Source organism: Juglans microcarpa x Juglans regia, chromosome 1D (assembly GCF_004785595.1).
Source record: "Juglans microcarpa x Juglans regia isolate MS1-56 chromosome 1D, Jm3101_v1.0, whole genome shotgun sequence".
Taxonomy (NCBI): Eukaryota; Viridiplantae; Streptophyta; class Magnoliopsida; order Fagales; family Juglandaceae; genus Juglans; species Juglans microcarpa x Juglans regia.
In genome coordinates this window covers 44,418,890-44,438,249 of record NC_054594.1, presented here as the reverse complement: position 1 = coordinate 44,438,249, position 19,360 = coordinate 44,418,890, and the positions used below count along the sequence as shown (strand labels likewise).

The 19,360-nt window shown below is 36.9% G+C and overlaps 2 protein-coding genes across 3 annotated transcripts; both read left to right on the top strand.

Moving 5' to 3' along the window:
* Positions 1 to 5,584: 5,584 nt before the first annotated feature.
* Positions 5,585 to 19,268, top strand: LOC121259859 (formamidopyrimidine-DNA glycosylase). Of its 2 annotated transcripts, none has more exons than XM_041161656.1 (10): positions 5,585 to 5,904; positions 6,308 to 6,359; positions 13,755 to 13,812; positions 14,448 to 14,516; positions 14,633 to 14,758; positions 16,860 to 16,910; positions 17,369 to 17,446; positions 17,704 to 17,804; positions 18,501 to 18,534; positions 18,617 to 19,268. In XM_041161656.1, exons 1-10 carry the CDS (start codon positions 5,676 to 5,678, stop codon positions 19,052 to 19,054), a joined length of 1,236 nt encoding a protein of 411 aa, XP_041017590.1. In that variant the 5' UTR covers positions 5,585 to 5,675; the 3' UTR covers positions 19,055 to 19,268. The 2 variants fall into 2 exon arrangements, with proteins under 2 accessions (XP_041017590.1, XP_041017598.1); XM_041161664.1 differs by lacking the exon at positions 17,704 to 17,804 and adding an exon at positions 17,551 to 17,650 and having other exon boundaries at positions 18,500 to 18,534.
* Positions 9,814 to 10,850, top strand: LOC121261231. Its single transcript, XM_041163491.1, has 2 exons — positions 9,814 to 10,400; positions 10,615 to 10,850. The coding sequence occupies exons 1-2, from the start codon at positions 9,921 to 9,923 to the stop codon at positions 10,741 to 10,743; spliced, it is 609 nt and encodes a 202-aa protein (XP_041019425.1). The 5' UTR covers positions 9,814 to 9,920; the 3' UTR covers positions 10,744 to 10,850.
* Positions 19,269 to 19,360: the final 92 nt, after the last annotated feature.

The following is a 19,360-nucleotide window of genomic DNA, read 5'->3' as shown; positions in this document are numbered from 1 at the left end:
CTGCATCGACCCTTTTTTCACCTCGGGAACCAGAGATGCCCTTCAAAATACTGTCACAGTGTCATGGCCCTCAATCGAATAATGATAGAGGTATGACTTTATTACTATCCTCTATTATTTTTTTTATATTTAAATTTTTTATTTCTTAATAATTAAAGAAGTGAGTATTAATAAAATTATATATTTTTTTAAATTATTTTTTTAATGATTAAGGATGTCAAAAAAATATTTAAAAGAAAATGATAAAAAAAAAATTGAAATATACTTGAATAATAAATGAGTAGTAATAGAGTAGTAAACTTATCACTACCCCTCAATCACTTCTCTCTCTCTCTCGGTCAAGCTGCGAGTATATGAATAATGATAGGGTTATATTACTACCCATCTACTACTCTTTTTATATTTGATTTTTTTTTTAATTTTTTACTTTACTTAATGATTAAAGATGTGAGTATTAGTAAAGTTATATATTTTTTTAATTTTTTCTTAATGATTAAGGATGTTAAAAAAATACTTTAAAAAATGATAAAAAAATAAAAAGTTTTAAAATGTACTTAGATAGTAAATGAACAGTAATAAGGTAGTAAGTCTATCACTATCCCGAGCATATTACTAGGTACAAGAGCATCAAAACCGATGATTACATTTATATTAGGAAGAAAAATCATAAACACATCTCATTATTTTACTACACATTACACCATTATATTTTAAAATAAATGATAATTTAATAAAATATTTTATAAAAATAACATTATTTTATAAAAATATTTTCACTTTAAAATATGTGTTATGAAATATATTGTAAAATGTATATCATTACTTTGGAGAAAATATCAACTGGTTTGATTGTTGAATTTAGATATCAGGTTTAATTTATTGATAACTCAAATATGTGTTATGAAATATGTTGTAAAATATTTAAATTATTGGTAACTCGGGAAATAAATTATTAAAAAAAGATCAAATCCTCTGTATCTACGTAGGAAAATGCTAAGCGACTCGCTCCCAGCTTCCACTGGGAGGTACTGCTTACATTGTTTTTATTTTTTATTTTTTTTCATTTTGTTTATTTTTGTCTGTATTTCGTGATTAAGGAAATATTTTTTAATAATATTATAATTTTTTAAAATATATATTTAAAAGTGTTAACAAAATATATGTAAAAAAAGCAAAAAAAAATGAAAATAATTAGCGAGATTAAGGAAAATGATACTCTCACTACTGATTCTTACAATTCGATGTTACTGTTAAAATTTTTTATTTTAATTTTTTATTTTTCTTTTTACTTAGTGATTAAGAAAATATTTTTTACTAATAATGTGATTTTTTATTTTTTTAAAAAATATTTAAAAATATAAAAAAATACATGTAAAAAAAGATAACAAAAAGAAGAAGAACAATCGTATCTAACTGTAGCTCCGGGCGGTGGACGTGGCACTCCCTGACATTATAAGTATATACCTTGAGCAGCCGAAAGGGATTGGTACAGATCAGATTAATTTGTTTTTTAATATAAAAATATTCTTACCCTCTTTGCCGATCAACCAAATAATCACAGTTTTTAGGCCCTATATATAACCAATATGTAGTAGCGGTTGCAATTGATGCACCGCCGCTAATATAGCAGCGGTCACTCATAAAACCGCGGCTATTAATATTTGTTTATGATAAATAACGAAATTTCTCTTTTAATATCTATATAATTATAAAAACACTCCTTGTATAGAAAAATCTGGAAAAATGCGTGTAAATGTAGAGGCAGCTTTTTTTTTTAATATAATTGCAAGTCATAAATGCGTGAAAACAACGCATGAATGCTAGATGTCGATAAAAATCTCCAAAAGCAAATCGATGTTACCGATGATGATTTGGAGACCAGATCAGTACTGGTTTTCAATTTGTTTGGTTGATTGACTGGGTTTCATTAATTTGGCGGTTTACGAATTGTTTAAAAATGTTATTAATTAGCAAGCATAGAAAGAAACAAAAAAACAAAGGTGTAAGGGTTAAATATTGGGCAATGTTCATTCCAATATTGCATTGGCATGCAATTTCTGGCTGTAAATTGTTCATCTTTGCCTCAAATTTTTAATGGGTTCCGACCAATGCAAATTGGTTTAATTTTATAGAGTTGGGATCACCATGCATGACATAAAAAATTTCAAAGCACATTGATTCTTGATTAGTAGTACACTGTACAACTGCTATATCAATATTTAGCTAGGGGCAAGCTGCCGCTTGAGCGTGGGGTGGCCTGTGCCCTAACATTAATATGTATAGATAATAGAGCTGCCTGCAGCATTCTTTTTGAGAGGATTCACCAACTGATCTTTGTTAACCTATTTGGGTCTCTCTCTCTAGGTTGACCACAAAATATATTAGACTATTTATCCGGATCCCAGCTCGGTCCGTAATTCGGGTTGTAAAACTCGGATGCACATGCAATGGCGGACCCACGTTGTACTAAGGTAGTGTCCCCCCCACCCAAAAAAAAAAAAAAACTTATTGAATACCTCATAGGTTTTATACATAATTCTACACGTATAGAAAGTGACCCCAAAACAATTTATAATTTCCATATACTTTTAATTTTTTTTTTAAATTTCAATATACCTAGAAATGTCTCTAATTTTTTTTTATAGTCCCAAAATTTTGTTTAATTTTTATATATTATCTATTTTCAAGAATGTGGCTTCTCCAAAATTAAAATTAAAATTAAGTTTAAGAGAAATAATAAACTTATTAATATAGATCCTAAAGTTTATTGTTATACGATATTAAGTTTCTTAACATGGAATTCAAAGTGAAAATACAAAAAAAATGATTTAAAGTCAATAATCTATACGAAAAATAGTTTGTAGTTATGTTTTTATGATTTTTCAATCTCTTTTTAATTTACATCAGAAAAATAATATTTGTAGTCCTATGATCATGTGCAAGCTCCATCCACTTTCTTTTAAAAAAATAGGTAAGTCTATGACCCACATAAAAAAAAAAAAATCATTTATTAATTGTAGACCCCACTTTTTTTTCAAAGAAAATGCGTAGAACTTACACACTTTAAGAACTTCTGTCCACTTTTTTTTTCCTTAATTCCAGTTTAAATGTTTTGATTTTTTTAATATTATTATTCATATCATAATTATGAGTTTTGACAGAATATTTATCATTAATAATTTAATATTAATACTTCATTGTAGTGGTTGAAGTGGTTGTTGGAAATGGCAATGACAGTTGAGCCCATGACAGCATCAACAAGGCCATCAGCACAATTGGAGAGGGAATTATGATCCACCCAAAGGTGACTCGAGTCGAAGATGGAAATGGCATCGCCATCAGCCATAGTCCTCCACCCAAAGTGACTCGAGGAGCTCCTCACCGTAGCATTCCCAATAGGCTTGCAGTCATGAATGTGCAAGCTGTGAATGATGGCATTGGTAACAAACTAGATGGTGATGCATACTCCATTCACAATGTGGACATTGTTCCCACAACCATCAATGGTCTTAATTGAAGCCGTTCATGAGGAGCTCTTGCTTTAATTGTATTACCGTGTCCTGCTTGAACACAATCCAGAAAGGCTATTCTTAGATAACGTAAAATATTCGGCCAAATTTCATAATTATAATATTGATAATAATAATAAAACATAAAAAGATTCAAATTGGAGAAAAAAAAAATTGAAATATCGAGTTTATTACTTGGATTCATCTGAGTTCTAACCTGGGTTTAAAATCCGGATTTTCATGCCAGAATCCGGATAAACAAACCTCAAAATATATGAGTAAAAGAGAGAAAACAATTATAAATTGACTGTTATAAGTTTTCAACTTTTGTCTGTTTCTTCCCTAGTCAAGGGAAGGCAGGGGGAGGTTACTAGTGCTAGATGAACTTCCCTGGAAAGATCCGTCGAAGGGGACGACATAAATAATCGAGGAGCCTGCAAATTTTTGTATGTATTACATGAAGATCAGGACAAAAGCCAATATTCATGATTAGCTGAAAACTAATGCAATCAAACAAGAGTTGGGATGCATTAAGACATGTATATGATATAAGAGTCTAGGGAAAGAGCACGCACGCACGCACCTAGAGATCGACCTTCCATAAAACCTAGAGCAATTATTATTGACATCTCAGAGAGCTGTCAAAATCCTTAGGGAATCGAAACCCGTCCATTGCATCCACCACACACACACGTACACAATTTTAGCTCATAAATAAATAAAGAGTTTTATTATGTACAAATAAATTTAAGTATCAATCTACATGTTAATATTATTATTTTTATATTTTAAATTTAAATTAATATTATTTTTAATAAAATTTATTTTATAACCAATCATATTGAATATATTCATATATTAATATGAATAATAGATTACAGTTAGATTTTTCCATAAATAAACGATTATACGAATATCCAACAGCCATATTGGGGCTGTAGTCCAAAGAATCTGAGCGGGCATCTTTAACGTTTTGAGCTAATATTATAGTATATATTTCCATATATATATCATTTTTTTTTGGGTTGAGAGTTGGTGGAAGGGCTGAAATGACAACTTTGATTTTGTTTTACTTGTGTTGATTACTCCGGCATCTGTCTGGAATCTGGCCGGCACACTTTCTAAATAACCTGCGTGCACGAGGACGTGATGTGGATACTCCCGGCAGCCTTCTTGGCTTGAACAAAGATACAAAGGAAATGATAAACTAGTCAGTCACCTCTGTTACCCCCACATATGCATGCATCAAGGTTATGCAAGATTTCAATTCACGTTAATAAATCGAAAGAAGTGTTATAGCTATAAATAGATTTTATAAAAGTAAATTTATAAGTTGATATGATTTTATATAATATATTAAATCTACTTTATAATAAAAGTAATTTTACATAAATTTAACATATTACATTAAGTTACGTTAGTTTGTAAATTTATTTTTACAGTTAAAATGTATTATCATAAATGAAATGAGGCACAACCTTTTTTGCATGTCCAAACTTGGCCTTGAACAGATTTGAGAGAAGTTTGGATAGATAGTTGAGTTAAGATGATATGAAAGTTGAATAAAATATTATCAGAATATAATTTTTATTTTGAAATTTGAAAAGTTGAATTATTTATTATATTTTATTTGAAAGTTTAGAAAACTTATAATAATTATATTAGATGAGATGGGATGAAAGTTTATTTGAATCCAAATAAGGCCTTACAATATAAACTATAAAGAACTTAGGTTTAGAGACGAAGATGCCGATCATTTTGGTATTAAAATATCTATATAAGAATATTATAAAAATAAAATATTTAGAAATATTTAGGCCACCTCTATTAAAATTGGGTTTTTAAATCATTTATTTTTATAATTCATACAATATTTTTATTATTTTTATATTTGTTTTTCTAATGCGACTGAGGCGGTTTAGCCAGATGCTTTTACAAGGGGCCCTGGGCCTTTTTCTCACCCAGAAAGCCCAAAAGAAGATAGACAGAAGTTATATGGGCCACTGCATGGGCCGCAACATATTGCTTCGCACTCGTAGATCTCGTTTCGGAGTTTACATAAAGAAGACGTCCTGAACACCGCACAAAAAGTCGCACAACCAAAGCCCTACTCTCACTCTCTAAAAGCGCGCGAAAACTCGATACCAGTCCGTACGACCGAGCTGAATGCCGGAGCTCCCGGAGGTGGAGGCGGCGAGGCGGGCCGTGGAGGAGAACTGCCTCGGTAAGAAGATAAAAAAGGCGGTCATAGCTAACGACCCCAAGGTCGTCGATGGAGTCACCCCCTCCGACTTCGAGGCCGCTCTTCTGGGTAAAACCGTCATTGCTGCTCACCGCAAGGGCAAGAACCTCTGGCTCCAGCTCGATTCGCCTCCCTTTCCTTCATTCCAATTTGGTACGTTGCTCTTTAAAAACCCCAAAAATATTGTAGGAAGAACAGATTCGTTTTTCTTTTTTAAGTCAACAAAATGCACTCTTTTTCTCTTCCGAGGGCGTGTTTGGTCTGTGTTGCGTTTTAAAAAATAGTTTCTGCTTTTTGAGAATGAACAAAGATAGAAAATGTTTAGAAATGTGGAATTACCAAACGGGGACTTGCATGGTGGATTGTGGGTTGTAGGCTATTCTTTCTTAAATTGTTAAAAGGGTTTTTTAATTGTTTTATATTCTTTGGAAACTTTGGATTATGTTCAAAATTGACTTTCTTAATCCTAATAGAAAAACAGCTCCTGAAAAGTTGTACAAATATGATCATATGACTGATGCTCGGTGTCCATCACTTAAGTGTCTCATGTTTTCAGGGATGGCGGGTGCCATATATATTAAGGGCGTTGCAGTTACAACATATAAGAGGTCAGGCATGTTTGGATATATCTGCTTGCCGTTCGTGTAGTATGTTATGCCTAGTCTTTTCTGTGGTAAAATTATGGCATAGAAGATGTTCTAGTTGGTACTCTTAGATGATCACGAACCACATTAAGGTTATAGAGATTTGCTAGTCATCATCCCCACACACCACACACCACATTTTTTTTTTTTAAATTTTTAAATTTTATTATTCCTAAACTAATTGAGTTCTTCTACTCATCATCCATACACCACATATTTAGTAAGAGAAAAAAATAAAAAATAAAAAATTATATATGGTGTGTGGTGGGTGGGGATGATAGGTAGAATTTTTTAAGGTTATAATATAGAAAAATTCTGCTCAGCTGTTTCAAAAACAGCACACCGCACACCAAACGAAAAAACCAGGTCTAAATGCCAGGTCACGGTTCTCTCCTTCGAATGAAAATTCACGAGCTTTTCTCCTCTCCCTAAACGTTAGATTTTCTCCCCTCCCTCCCCGTTCTGCTCTCTTGCTCTCTCAGCTTCAGACTTCTCTCTCTTCGATGAATACGAGATTCTACTTTCTGTCTATTCCTTCCATTTAAGTCTTGGTTTTAGTCTTCAGATTACATCACAGAAATTGATCCATACTTCTACGTAAATGGATCAAATTGCAAAGCTTACAATTTCCATAACTGAATGTTCAGCTGCAGTAAATTTTGGATTAGGTGAGAAGAAAGAAGAAATCATTCTTACTTATCAAAAGAAGGAAGAAGAAACAAGAGACAACACGCCTAGGACTCTTAGGAAGTACTCCGTTGCTATGGGCCCAACTCAATCACGGAAATGCCCTGCAAATATAAAAGACCGAAGCCCCAGAATAAAAAAAAAAATTCTGAACCGGCGCCGATGGATCTGTGGGAAGAAGAAAATAGAGTGTATGTGCTTTTGGTCATACCTTCTTCTTCTCCTGTACGTGCTTCACCAGTGCTAATGACTCCCAATCTGATTATTCCTTCACGTTCTCAAGCGAAGGTCACATAGATGGATTTGGTACGGCCTGCGATTTGGTTGAAATCTTTCTCTGCCCAACGAACCTGCACAAATTGCAGTGATTCCTGCCCATAATTGGTGACTGCATTGAAGAAGTAGACTGGACGCACTGCCGTAACGAGGGGAAACGCGACCGTAGCTGCATTTTCGAGGAGAGACTCAGGGGAGGAGATTCGCATGGAGGGGGAGGGGAGAAGTTCTAAGACCCTTGTGTTTTGCATTTTTTTTTTTAACAAAAAAGCCATGCTGGCAAGCTCGTATCGGGTGTGCGGTGTAGCGGTTGCCGTATAGCAATGCTCCATAATATAATAGTTCCACAAATCCACCCCGTTGGAAGCCATAATCTAGAGCAGGAAAATTTAGGAGTGCAAAATATAATTACCCTAGTTTTCTTTTTAAACTATAGCTTGTTATATGCATGGATAACATGTTACTTGAGAGTTTTGAGTTTTTAGTCCAGTCTAGGCACCGTATTGGTTGGTCTTGATGGGGCTGTGCAGGGAGATTGTTATTGATCAGAAGGTTTTTGAGTTCAGAAAGGAGAATGAAAGGTGGTGGAGAATCACATAGAGCAGTCGTCGTGTGGTGAAATACATTTCTTTGGATCATGAAACCATGGCATGGTTGGGCTCTATGGTGAAGGAATGTGCAGCATCACTGGGTTCTGCAGAGTTCTTGAGAACTCGTAGAAAAGGAAATATGGTATTGATGTTACGGAGGGGTAGTAGTTATTATGGGAGTTTTATTGCCATCTCGGAATTTGGGCATGACAAGAGAAGAGGTATGATTGTTGTGTCGGAAGAAAGGAAGGGGGAGGGTTGGAGAAATTTTGGAGATACAGTGAAGGAGCTCAGTCCTCCATTCTCTTCCTTTGTCTCGAAGGTGAGAAACAGAGCACGTAGTGCTTTTCAGGCAGGAAACTTGAAGCTGTTAAGGTAAGAAGGTGGTGCTCCATCGTTAATAGCAGGTGGTTCACGGTCGTACAGTGAGGTGCTTCAAACACAGAAGGTTCAGTCGCATGATGTGAGTGCTGTGGTGCCAGCCGTGGCCTATCCAGAGATCGTGCAGAATCGTGGGGTAGTTGGCAACGTATGGTTGGGGTCAAATGAGGAAAGTATACTAGGGGTGCTGAGTAATATGGAGGAAAAAGTTGGGTTTTTATTGGATGAAATTCTCTGGTTGAAATGTAGTGTTAAGGGGAAGGAGGTGCTGCAGTTTGGGATGGGCCGTGAAGGAGATGGGTTGGGCTTGGGCTTGGGTGCTGGAAAGGGGAAGCCTATGATGGGTTTTGGCATGGGCTCTGGTGTGGGCCAGGTCATAGGCCCCAAACAACGTTGGAAACAAAGGAATCGGGTGACGCCCGAGATTTCGGCCCTTGGCCCGAGTCAAACTGTGGCGGTGCCGGTAAGTGTCTTGCCGGCTCCCACATTGGCACAGAAAGTATTGTCGGTGGCGGTCGACCACCATGGTGTGCCGGTAGGGCCATTTCGACAGGAAGATGGGGACAACGGCGAGGTAATAGAGGAGCTACTCAGTTCGAGGGCTGTTTTCCCGTCGCCGTCAGCTAGTTTTTGTTGGAGAGTGTTCAGTCTCAGCCGCAAGTGGTGGTCGAAGGAGTAGATGTTGCTCCTGTGCAGGTACCGACGGCAGAGGAGGGGTTTTTGGTGGGTTTCACGTCGCTGCCTTCTGGGCTATTGCTGGAAAATACACAAACAAGTTCGTGCGTGGTGGATGGAGGCCCAGTGGTGAATCTAGTGCAGTCAGTCATTTCGGAACATGGCTTTTCATCATTGGGGTCTCCGATGGGTCTTGCTCCTTCCAGTGGGGAGTCAGATTCAGTGTGTGGATCAGAACTGGCTTTATTTTCTCCCGTTGGCACAGGTGAGGAGGGGGCCATCCTAACTCCTTTGTGTATACTCCCTCCTAGCTCTACTTATGGGAGTTGTTCGTCAAATTGGGTGTTTAAGAAGGTAGAGGAGATTCAAGATGTTATTGGGATTTCTTTTGGAGGTTATGAAAAACAATTTAAGGCTCTTCTTATAGCACTTGAGGCTAGTCATTTGAAGTTGGCCACAAAGCGGGATAGGGAGCTTAAAAGGCTAACTTGTTCCATTAATTATGATGTGAAAGAAGGGAGCGGTGGAAGGGACAGATCGAAAGGGAGGGGCAACATAGTTTCTTATGAAGCCTAAGATTATATCATGGAATGTACGGGGGCTTAATAATCGCAATAAACGCCTCCGTATCAAATCATTATTGCGGATGTGGAAGGGTGATATGGTGTGTTTTCAAGAAACAAAGATACGTTTTATTGATAGGAAAATTGTGCGAAGTGTATGGGGGTGCTCGTATGTGGGATGGACTTATTTGGCTTCTTTGGGAGCCTCAGGTGGAGTGTTACTTATGTGGAACAAAAGAGTTGTTGAGTCGATCGAGGAGTGTATCGGAGAATTCTTGGTCGCGATTAGATTTTAAAATGTGGTGGATGGTTGGGAATGGGCATTTGCAGGCTTATATGGCCCTAACGTGGATATGGATAGGAGAAGGTTGTGGGAGAAGTTGGCGGGTCTATACTCATTATGGGATGTGCCGTGGTGTATGGGGGGCGATTTTAATACTATTCGCTTTCCTAGTGAGTGTTCAGGGCATTGTCGGAATTCTCTGGCCATGGATGAATTCTGCGAGTTCATCTTCGATCTTGACCTCATGGATCTTCCCCTATTAGGGGGTGAATACACTTGGTCAAATGGGAGGGTGTGGTCGAGATTGGATAGATTCCTTCTATCTCCTGCATGGGAAGCTCAATGTCCGGAAGTTAGTCAGAAACGACTAGCTCGAGTTAGTTCTGATCATTTTCCTATCCTTTTGGATTGTGGGGGTATACATAGGGGGTGTCGGTATTTCAAGTTTGAAAACATGTGGCTAAAAGTGGATGGGTTTGTAGAGATGGTGCGTGCTTGGTGGTCTTCATATCAGTTCATTGGTACCCCAAATTACATTCTTGCAAGTAAGGGCCCGTTTGTTTTCAGAGATGAGATGAGTTGAGATTAAAGTTAAAAAGTTGAATAAAATATTGTTAGAATATATTTTTTAATATTATTTTTGTTTTAGGATTTAAAAAAGATAAATTGTTTATTTTATTTTTGTATTAGAAGTTGAGAAAGTTGTAATGATTAGATTAGATGAGATGAGATGAGATGTTTTCTAAAAACAAATGAGGCCTAAGTTGAAGGCATTGAAACAAGATTTGAAGAAGTGGGATTTGGAGGTTTTTGGTCACATTGACAATCAGAAGGCTACATTGTTGGAGGAACTGCAAGAGCTAGAGGATAAAGAGTTATTGGGAAATAATTAAGAGGAGATGTTATTGAGGAAGGGCATGGTTATGGCAAATTTGGAGAGGGTTTTGTTGTCAGAGAAAACTTCATGGCGTCAAAAATCCAGAGCCCTTTGGTTGAAAGGTGATAGGTGTACGAAGTTCTTTCACAAAGTGGTTAATTCACATCGGCGTAATAATGCTATCGAGTCACTCCAATCAGGTTCTCAGGTGTTTTCTTCTCCTCCCGAGTTAGAAAACCATATAGTACATTATTATGAGATTCTCTTCACAGAATCGTTTCCTTGGAGGCTGAAGCTTGATGCCTTGAACTTTGAGGCAATTGATTTGCAGAGTGTGAGTGTTTTGGAGAGACCTTTTGTTGAAGAGGAGATTTACAAGGTCTTATCTGGAATGGCTAAAGATAAAGCGCCAGGGCCGAATGGTTTTTCAATAGGTTTTTTTCAAACTTGTTGGGACATTGTGAAATGTGATGTTATGCAGGTTTTCAATGAATTTTACTCTTTTCAAAAGTTTGAAAAATCCTTAAATGCGACCTTTATTGCTCTCATTCCTAAGAAACACGGGGCTTTGACTATTGAAGACTTTCGGCCTATAAGCCTGGTTAGTAGTGTTTATAAGATTATCTCGAAGGTTCTTGCTAACCGGCTTAGTCTGGTGTTAGAACAAATTATCTCCAAGTCTCAGAATACATTTATTCGTGGGAGACAAATTCTTGACTTAGTACTCATTGCAAATGAGTGTTTGGACCACAGATTACAGGAGGGAGGTTCAGGTGTGCTGTGCAAGCTTGATATGGAGAAGGCTTATGATCACGTGAACTGAGAGTTTCTATTATACTCACTTGAGAGATGTGGTTTTGGGGATAGGTGGATTTCATGGATGCGGCATTGTATTTCAACCGCCCGATTCTCAGTTCTGGTTAACGGCACACCGGCTGGATTCTTTGACAGTGCACGGGGTCTGCGGCAGGGAGATCCTCTATCTCCTCTTCATTTTGTTATAGTTATGGAGGCTTTAAGTAGGATGGTGCAGGCTGCTGTTGGGGGAGGGTTTTTATCTGGCTTTCAGGTGGGCAATGATTCTAGTAGTTCTGCTATCATTTCACACCTTCTTTTTGCAGATGATACTCTAGTTTTTTGTGAAGCGAATAAAAGCCAAATCCAAACTCTACGGGCACTGTTACTCTGCTTTGAAGCAATGTCAGGGCTAAAGGTGAATCTGGGCAAGTCTGAGATGGTTCCTGTGGGTGTGGTCCCTAATATCTATAGTTTAGCAAGCCTTCTGGATTGTAAGGTTTCTTCTTTCCCAATGAAATATCTGGGCCTTCCGTTGGGAGCAACTTTCAAGAGTAGAGTTATATGAGATGGGGTAGTGGAGAAAATAGAGAATAGGTTGGCTGGCTGGAAACGAGTGTATTTATCAAAAGGGGGCCGTCTCACTCTTATCAAGAGTACTCTCACTAACCTCCTCACTTATTTTTTATCTTTGTTTCCTATGCCTGTAGAGGTGGTGAACAGAATGGAGAAACTCTTTAGGGCATTCTTATGGGGAGGCATGGGGGAGGAGAAAAAATTTCATTTGGTGAGTTGGAAGACTGTATGTGGCTCAGTTGTGAATGAGGGGTTGAGTGTGTGTAACTTGAGAACCTTTAATAAAGCTTTACTAGGAAAATGGCTTTGGAGATATCATTTGGAGGGGGGATCATTGTGGAAGGATATTATTGACGCTAGATATAGTATTGAGTTGGGTGGTTGGTGCTCTAATGAAGTGAGAGGGGGGTATGGTGTAGGATTATGGAAGTTTATAAGGAAGGGGTGGCCATGCTTTGCAAATCAAATTCGTTTTGTAGTTGGTGAGGGCAATCGACTAAGATTTTGGCGAGATGTGTGGTGTGGAGAACAGGCATTGGACAGGGTTTTTCCGGCTCTATACCGTATTGCAGCTAATAGGGAGACTTCAGTGGCGGATGTGCGGTTATTTTCTCATGGTACGCACCAGTGGAATATTCTGTTTAATAGGGATTTCCATGATTGAGGATTACCTAGTGTCTCAGTTTTTTTCAGCTTATTATATTCCACGGAGATTCGTATGGCACAACGAGATAGCTTGAAGTGGATGTCTAATAATCACAAGATATGTACAGTCAAGGCGTATTATAGCATCTTGACTACACATCTTGACAATACTCCGTTCCCATGGAAGAATATTTGGAGAGCTCGTGTGCCTTCTAAAGTAGTTTTTTTTGTTTGGAATGCTGCTCTTGGGAAGATATTGACCGCGGACAATTTGAGGAAGAGAGGTTGTGTATTAGTGGATTGGTGCTACATGTGTAAAAAGAATGGAGAATCCGTGGACCATCTCTTATTACACTGCGAGGTAACAAGGGTGTTGTGGAATGAGATCTTTCAAAGGGTTGATGTTGCTTGGGTTATGCCTTTGAGGGTGGTGGATTTGTTGGGTTGTTGGACAAATTTGCAAGGCTGTCAACAAGTGGCAGCAGTGTGGAAGATGATTCCATTGTGCATTATGTGGTGTACCTGGACGGAAAGGAATGCGAGGTGCTTTGAAGATAAGGAACGCACAATGACCGAGTTGAAGAATTTTTTTCTCCACACTCTAATGTGTTGGTTTTCCACTATTGTTTTGCATGGGGACAATATTCGGGTTTTCTTGTCTTTAATTTATCGTTCTTAGAATGAATTTAGGAGCACTTATGTATACTTCCTGTGTACAAGGGCTATACCTTTTTCATTCATATATATAATATCTATCTTTTACTGATAAAAAAAAAAAAAAAATGCATGGATCATGACATGCTTCTCTTAAAAGGCAACTTCCAGATTATGAATGTAAAGTTTCATGCCCAGAAGAATACTAGTTTTTTTGCAATTTTAGAGTCAGATTTTCAGGGCTGACACTGAAATTATTTATTTGGAAATTTTGTTCCGGTGTTGTGCCTGTTTGATGTTCACAATTTGTATGTTGGTTTCATATTGTTAAATGCTATAACAGTGTTGTGCGAACAGGTCTGCTGTAAAGGACACTGATGAATGGCCTTCCAAATATTCAAAGTTTTTTGTAGAAGTAAGATTTTTTTTGCTCTTTCCATTAGTGGGAACGTTTATGCTTGTATGAATTTGTTTTCCCCTTTCAATTAATGATGTCGGGATCTTACATTATTGCAGTTGTGAGAATACTGTACTTCCACACAAGCTATAGTGTGGTTCAGGTCATTTATATTAAAGTTCATGGTCTTTTCTCATTCAGACCAGCTTTTTTTTTTTTAATTAAAAATCATATCTACGATGCATACTTGCCTATTCTCAATTCTTGCATTAGTTGCATTGCATCTATATTTGACAATGAAAGTTCAAAAACCTTATTAGTTTGTTGTGGATACTCTTTGTAATTGAGTCTAAGAAGGTGAAAAAGTTCTCATGGAGCTGGTGATTGTGCTTGTTCCATCTAGTTGTATTCTCCATACGGTTGGTTTGAATGAGTGGACCTTTATAATATTTTGTTCTCACATATGGCTATTACTCTCCATTTCCTCACTAATGTATGGACTGCATTTTTAATGTTTATTCACATTTGATCTGATTTAATGTTCCATACCATACACTAGAAGCAATGAGAAGTTACTTTCATCATTATAAGAATTATACTCAAACACTTAGTCAGGATTATAAATTTCTAATTCATCAAATGCTCTTGTGCAGCTAGATGATGGTTTGGAGCTGTCTTTCACCGACAAAAGGCGATTTGCTAAAGTCCGCTTCCTCCCAGATGTATTGTAACGTTACCTGCTAATCAACTGGAAATTCTCCATGATATTTTTGTATTTTTATTATGATACTCGGGAGGGATTTTATTAAGCCTTCCCAATGGTTTTGTCACAATACAGCCAGCTGCAGTACCTCCCATATCTGAGCTTGGACCAGATGCTCTATTGGAGCCTATGACAATTGATGAATTTATTGACTCCTTGAGCAAGAAGAAAATTGCGATTAAGGCTTTACTACTCGACCAGGTTGGTGCCGCTTCACTCACTTTTCTGGCTGTTCCCAAGATCATTGTGCTGAAGTAATCTATGTATCATGCTTGTTTGGGAATAAACAGATGCCATATCTCTCTATCATGCTTGCTTGGGATTATGTGATCTAGGCATTTAGACAAATTCTCTTCTATGTTTCCCCAACAAATTTAGATGTCTGCAAAAATTTTTCATCATTAAAATTATCTGATATGATGTGACTTGTGAACAATCTGTTGTGCTAAATTATGTATTCGGATGAGGTTTTTTGCTTGCGTGCAGTGTTGTTACTTGTGTGAAGTAACTGAGAGCTGACATATGGATTATGAAATGGCTTAGAATAGAATTAAGTATTTGCTATTAAAATTGCTAGACTGTCCATGCGTTTGAGTTGATTGTAATGATTTCATATTCTATATGCATATAGTGCCTAGTTCAGACTCTATATGGCTGGATATTCATTACATAATGCTTCATTCTTCGTTATGCTTGATGGTTTAAACTATTTGGAATGGAAGAAGCTGTCATGCACTTGGCATTGCTTGCCCTGTGTATTTCTGCCCATTTCCTTTGGCTCCAAATTAGACAATTTTAATTGATGAGTTGGCACTTGGCTACTAAGAATCTGAGATCTATGCCCCTCTCTTTGTTGGGGCTCCTTGAAGTTTCTAGGATTCCATGTCAATGAGGTTTTTTAAATGGTGTAGGCAGGGGCGGACCTTTGAAGGGGCTGGGGGGGGGGGGGGGGGGGGGGGGGGGGGGGGGGGGGGGGGGGGGGGGGGGGGGGGGGGGGGAGGGGATCTATTAATCTCATCTTGTGTTGGCCCCCTCTCTAAAAAATTATCTTGGGCCCCCCTCTACAAAATTATTTTGATCTTACAGATTATTTTGACCTAGAAATAGAACAAAAAATATTTTATTATAATTTTAACTTTGCTCGGCCCCCTACAACAAATTCCTGGTTCCGTCACTAGGTGTAAGTAAACCAGTCCTATTTAGTAATCTTCATAAAACAACTCTAAATTTTTTATTTTGTAGATTGATTTGAGGACAAAGTAGATCTGTAAGAGTAGATAATAATTATTTGACTCACTCGTTTGTGCTATGAAAGCTTTTTAACTTATGATTTTCTACATTAAGAGTAATGCTAGATACAACTACGGGTTGCGCAAGCGATGCACACTCCTTTTGAAAAAGAGAGAGATCCACTATTAAAAAATTAATTTTTTCATGTGGGTTCCATATTTACTCACTTTTTTTTAAAAGGAGTGTTGTGCACTCTATGACTACAAATATCATTCTTTTTTGTTTTTTTTATAGGTAAACGAAATCTTATTGAGAATAGGCCTTGAACTCTTTTACTTGGTTTGGGTTCAATCCATGTCTCTTGTACGGCATCAAGAGAGTTTACCAATTGAGGTAACTCCTAGCTGACACCCCGATCCCAAATAGTTGGGTTGAGACTTGGTTGAGTTTAGACGCCGACGTCCACTTTCTGCCAATGTGAAATGCTACTAGCTTCTTGTTAAATTTTGGGAGGCTTTATCATAGGGACATAGGCTGGAATATTTGCAGGTACACGGATCTTCAATGAACTACTGTCAATCAGTGTTTGAACAAGGGTTATGCAATAGTCACGATATATAATCATAATTTATATATATTTTTTTAAAAAGAACTGGTGAAAGAGAGTGTAATAGTCATGATATATAATCATAATTTATAATTTTTTTAAAAAAAATAAGTGGTGAAAGAGAGTGTAAATCCTTTGTTCCTTGTCCTTAGCCCAAGATAGGGAAGCAGCTATAAAATGGTTCTTTGTTGGTTTACGTTTTAATGCTTTCAGACCAGTTTGCTTTTTGAAAATTAGTTTTGTCATAGCCGAGCAATTCCTTTTTAAGTTGTTGAGTCTGACAAAACCAATAAAAAATATCTATTTGCTGAGCAAAAAGAGGACAGGAGGATTCTAACCCTTGATAGTTGTTTGTTTAGAACCATAGCGGTTTTCAAGAGTTATCAGTTCTGTGCAAGTATTTTATGTTTTCAATGGTTATTATTTCTTTCTGTAATTTTTTTCTTCTTTTCTAAATGTTTGCAGAGTTACATGGCAGGTATTGGCAATTGGATTGCAGATGAAGTGCTATACCAAGTCAGTACATCCTTTATATCTGACATCACTTAAGTTTTATTTTCAACAAAGGATTTTGCTTCAAATATGTAGATTTAGTTTGGATATCATTGTGACCATTTATGCTTTTGAGTTTGATGTTTCCTGTGCGGAAAAAAACTGATGTTTCTGTGTATGTTTTCTTCAGTTCGATGTATGTAGTTTGACTCCTTAGAGATGAATATGTTTTGACATAATAAATATCAACCTGTTCTCTGATCGCCAACTTGAGAGTAAGTTTGTACTCCTGATCAAAAAAAGTTTGTACTCCTATGGGGAAAATCACTTAGGTTTTAACGCTACTATTTTTTCTTTTCTGTTCTTGGAAACCTAAGGATATATGGTGAAGTTTTGAGACTAATAAAATTTTGGTTGCTTCTTCACAAAATTTTTTCTACAATTCAATTTAGGGATTTAATTACTAATTTATTTCCTCACAGGCAAGAATCCATCCACTGCAAATTGCTGCCAGCCTGTCCAAAGAAAACTGTGCTACTTTACACAAGTGCATAAATGAGGTGGGAGATAGTACCTGGTTTCAGAGTATTTCGTTTAAATTTTGGCTATTTCAAAATGTGGAACATACATTCTTCATGGAATACATAGAGGACAATACATGTAGGTTATTCAATATGCCGTTAGAGTTGATGCTGAATGCAGTCACTTTCCTCTTGAGTGGTTATTTCATTTTCGATGGGGCAGAAGGCCTGGAAAAGTTAATGGTAAGATACTTCTTTTATAGGTGATCATTTTGACAAAAGAATTAATTTTACAGGTCATTGAGAAAGCAATTCAAGTTGGAGCAGATAGTAGTCAGTTTCCTAAAAACTGGATATTTCATTCCCGCGAAAAGAAATCTAAGGCTTCTGTTGATGGTTTGGCCCTGTCTTATGTGAAATCTTATATGATCTACAGTAATTTTTTTGGATACCTGGATAATATTTTTTATATGGTTATCTCCAAACAACGATCATTGACTGCTATCTTAATCATGTGAACTTGTCATTCATCTCATGATGAAAGTATATGATCACACCATAGAAACTCAAGCTAGCGCCTTGTAGCACATGCTGAAATATTCTTTCAAATGGTCATGATAGGTTTTCAATGATGTTACTTACTTTGCTCTTTGATACTGCGAGATTATAGTCTTGGTTTTTCTCTCTCTTTCACATGGTCCTGATAGTTTTTCATTGATGTCACTTGATTATTTTGCTATTTAATACTGCAAGATTATAAATCTAATTTTTCTTTTTGCGTCTTCACGATCATTTCTGCTTCAAAGCCATGGCAATAGCGTATCCATTTCAAGCCAGTGGTTGTCAAGGTTTTATTACTATTAGATCTCATATGCCTCTTGGGGATTTCTAGCCAATTCGATGATGTCTTGAGACCAGCGCCAGATTCGAAGGACCCAAATTATTATCAATTCATGTTAAAAAAAAAAATATCAATTCATTTTCTTTACTACATTTATTTTCCTAAACAAAATTGCATATAAATTATTTGTGTGGCTGGATTTCTTATACGAATTGAGTTGCAAATAATTATGAAATTCTGTGTTATGACAAGGAAGAAAATTGATTTTATCAATGCTGGAGGCAGGGTATGTCTTTCTCAAACAGGACCCCTTTATGGTTACTGTTTTTTATTTGGAATTCATATGTTGAGCATGGTTTTGGTCGTAGACAACAGCCTATGTACCAGAGTTGCAAAAGCTAATTGGAAACCAAGCTGCAAAAGCCTTGGGTGAACCAAAAAAGCGAACTACTAAGAGAAAAGGTGGTGGAAATGGTGACGACAACAATATTGATGAACCAGCAGATGAAAAAGAAATTATTGGAAGTGAGAAACTGAAGAAAGGACCAAAGCCTAGAGGTCGAGGTAAAAAGCCTACAGTCAAGACAAAACCTAATGACAATGATGACAACGAGAGTGATGATAATAATGCTGATGGTGGTGGTGGTGGTGCTGCTGCCGCCGATGATAGTGTCGATGCTGAAGTTCAAAGGAAGAATATGGAAAAGGCAACCACTAATAAACGAGCTAAGACAGAGAAGACATCCAAGAAAAAGGCGGTAACCACCCGTCAAAAAAGTAACAAGGCAGAGAAGAAAGCGAAGTAGGTATATCTATAGATATGTAGAAGGATGTCATCTTGTTACCTGTTTTGGAAAGATTGGGATGACCATTACATTCTGTGTCTGTAGCAATTGTTAGTACTGGATCCTTTTTGTCATGAAATTTGGACACACGTGATTATGTGGCTTTCTTTCTGATCATCTTCCGTTATGTATTCACTCACTTCTATATGTTATATGAAAGTATGGCATTACTGCACACCATTGTACCTAAGATATTGCTCCGTCTTTCACAAGAATGGGCCAGTTTAATCAGACTGCAAAAATTTCATCTTGGTTTTGAGTTCAACT

Excerpts from the sequence above, each read along its gene's own strand:
- LOC121259859 (XM_041161656.1), top strand. The coding sequence starts at position 5,676 with ATGCCGGAGCTCCCGGAGGTGGAGGCGGCGAGGCGGGCCGTGGAGGAG. Across the intron at positions 14,759-16,859 it reads AGGCTTTACTACTCGACCAG|AGTTACATGGCAGGTATTGG; the intron begins GTTGGTGCCGCT and ends AAATGTTTGCAG. Across the intron at positions 18,535-18,616 it reads TTATCAATGCTGGAGGCAGG|ACAACAGCCTATGTACCAGA; the intron begins GTATGTCTTTCT and ends TTTTGGTCGTAG.
- LOC121261231 (XM_041163491.1), top strand. The coding sequence starts at position 9,921 with ATGGATAGGAGAAGGTTGTGGGAGAAGTTGGCGGGTCTATACTCATTA. Across the intron at positions 10,401-10,614 it reads ATTACATTCTTGCAAGTAAG|TTGAAGGCATTGAAACAAGA; the intron begins GGCCCGTTTGTT and ends ATGAGGCCTAAG.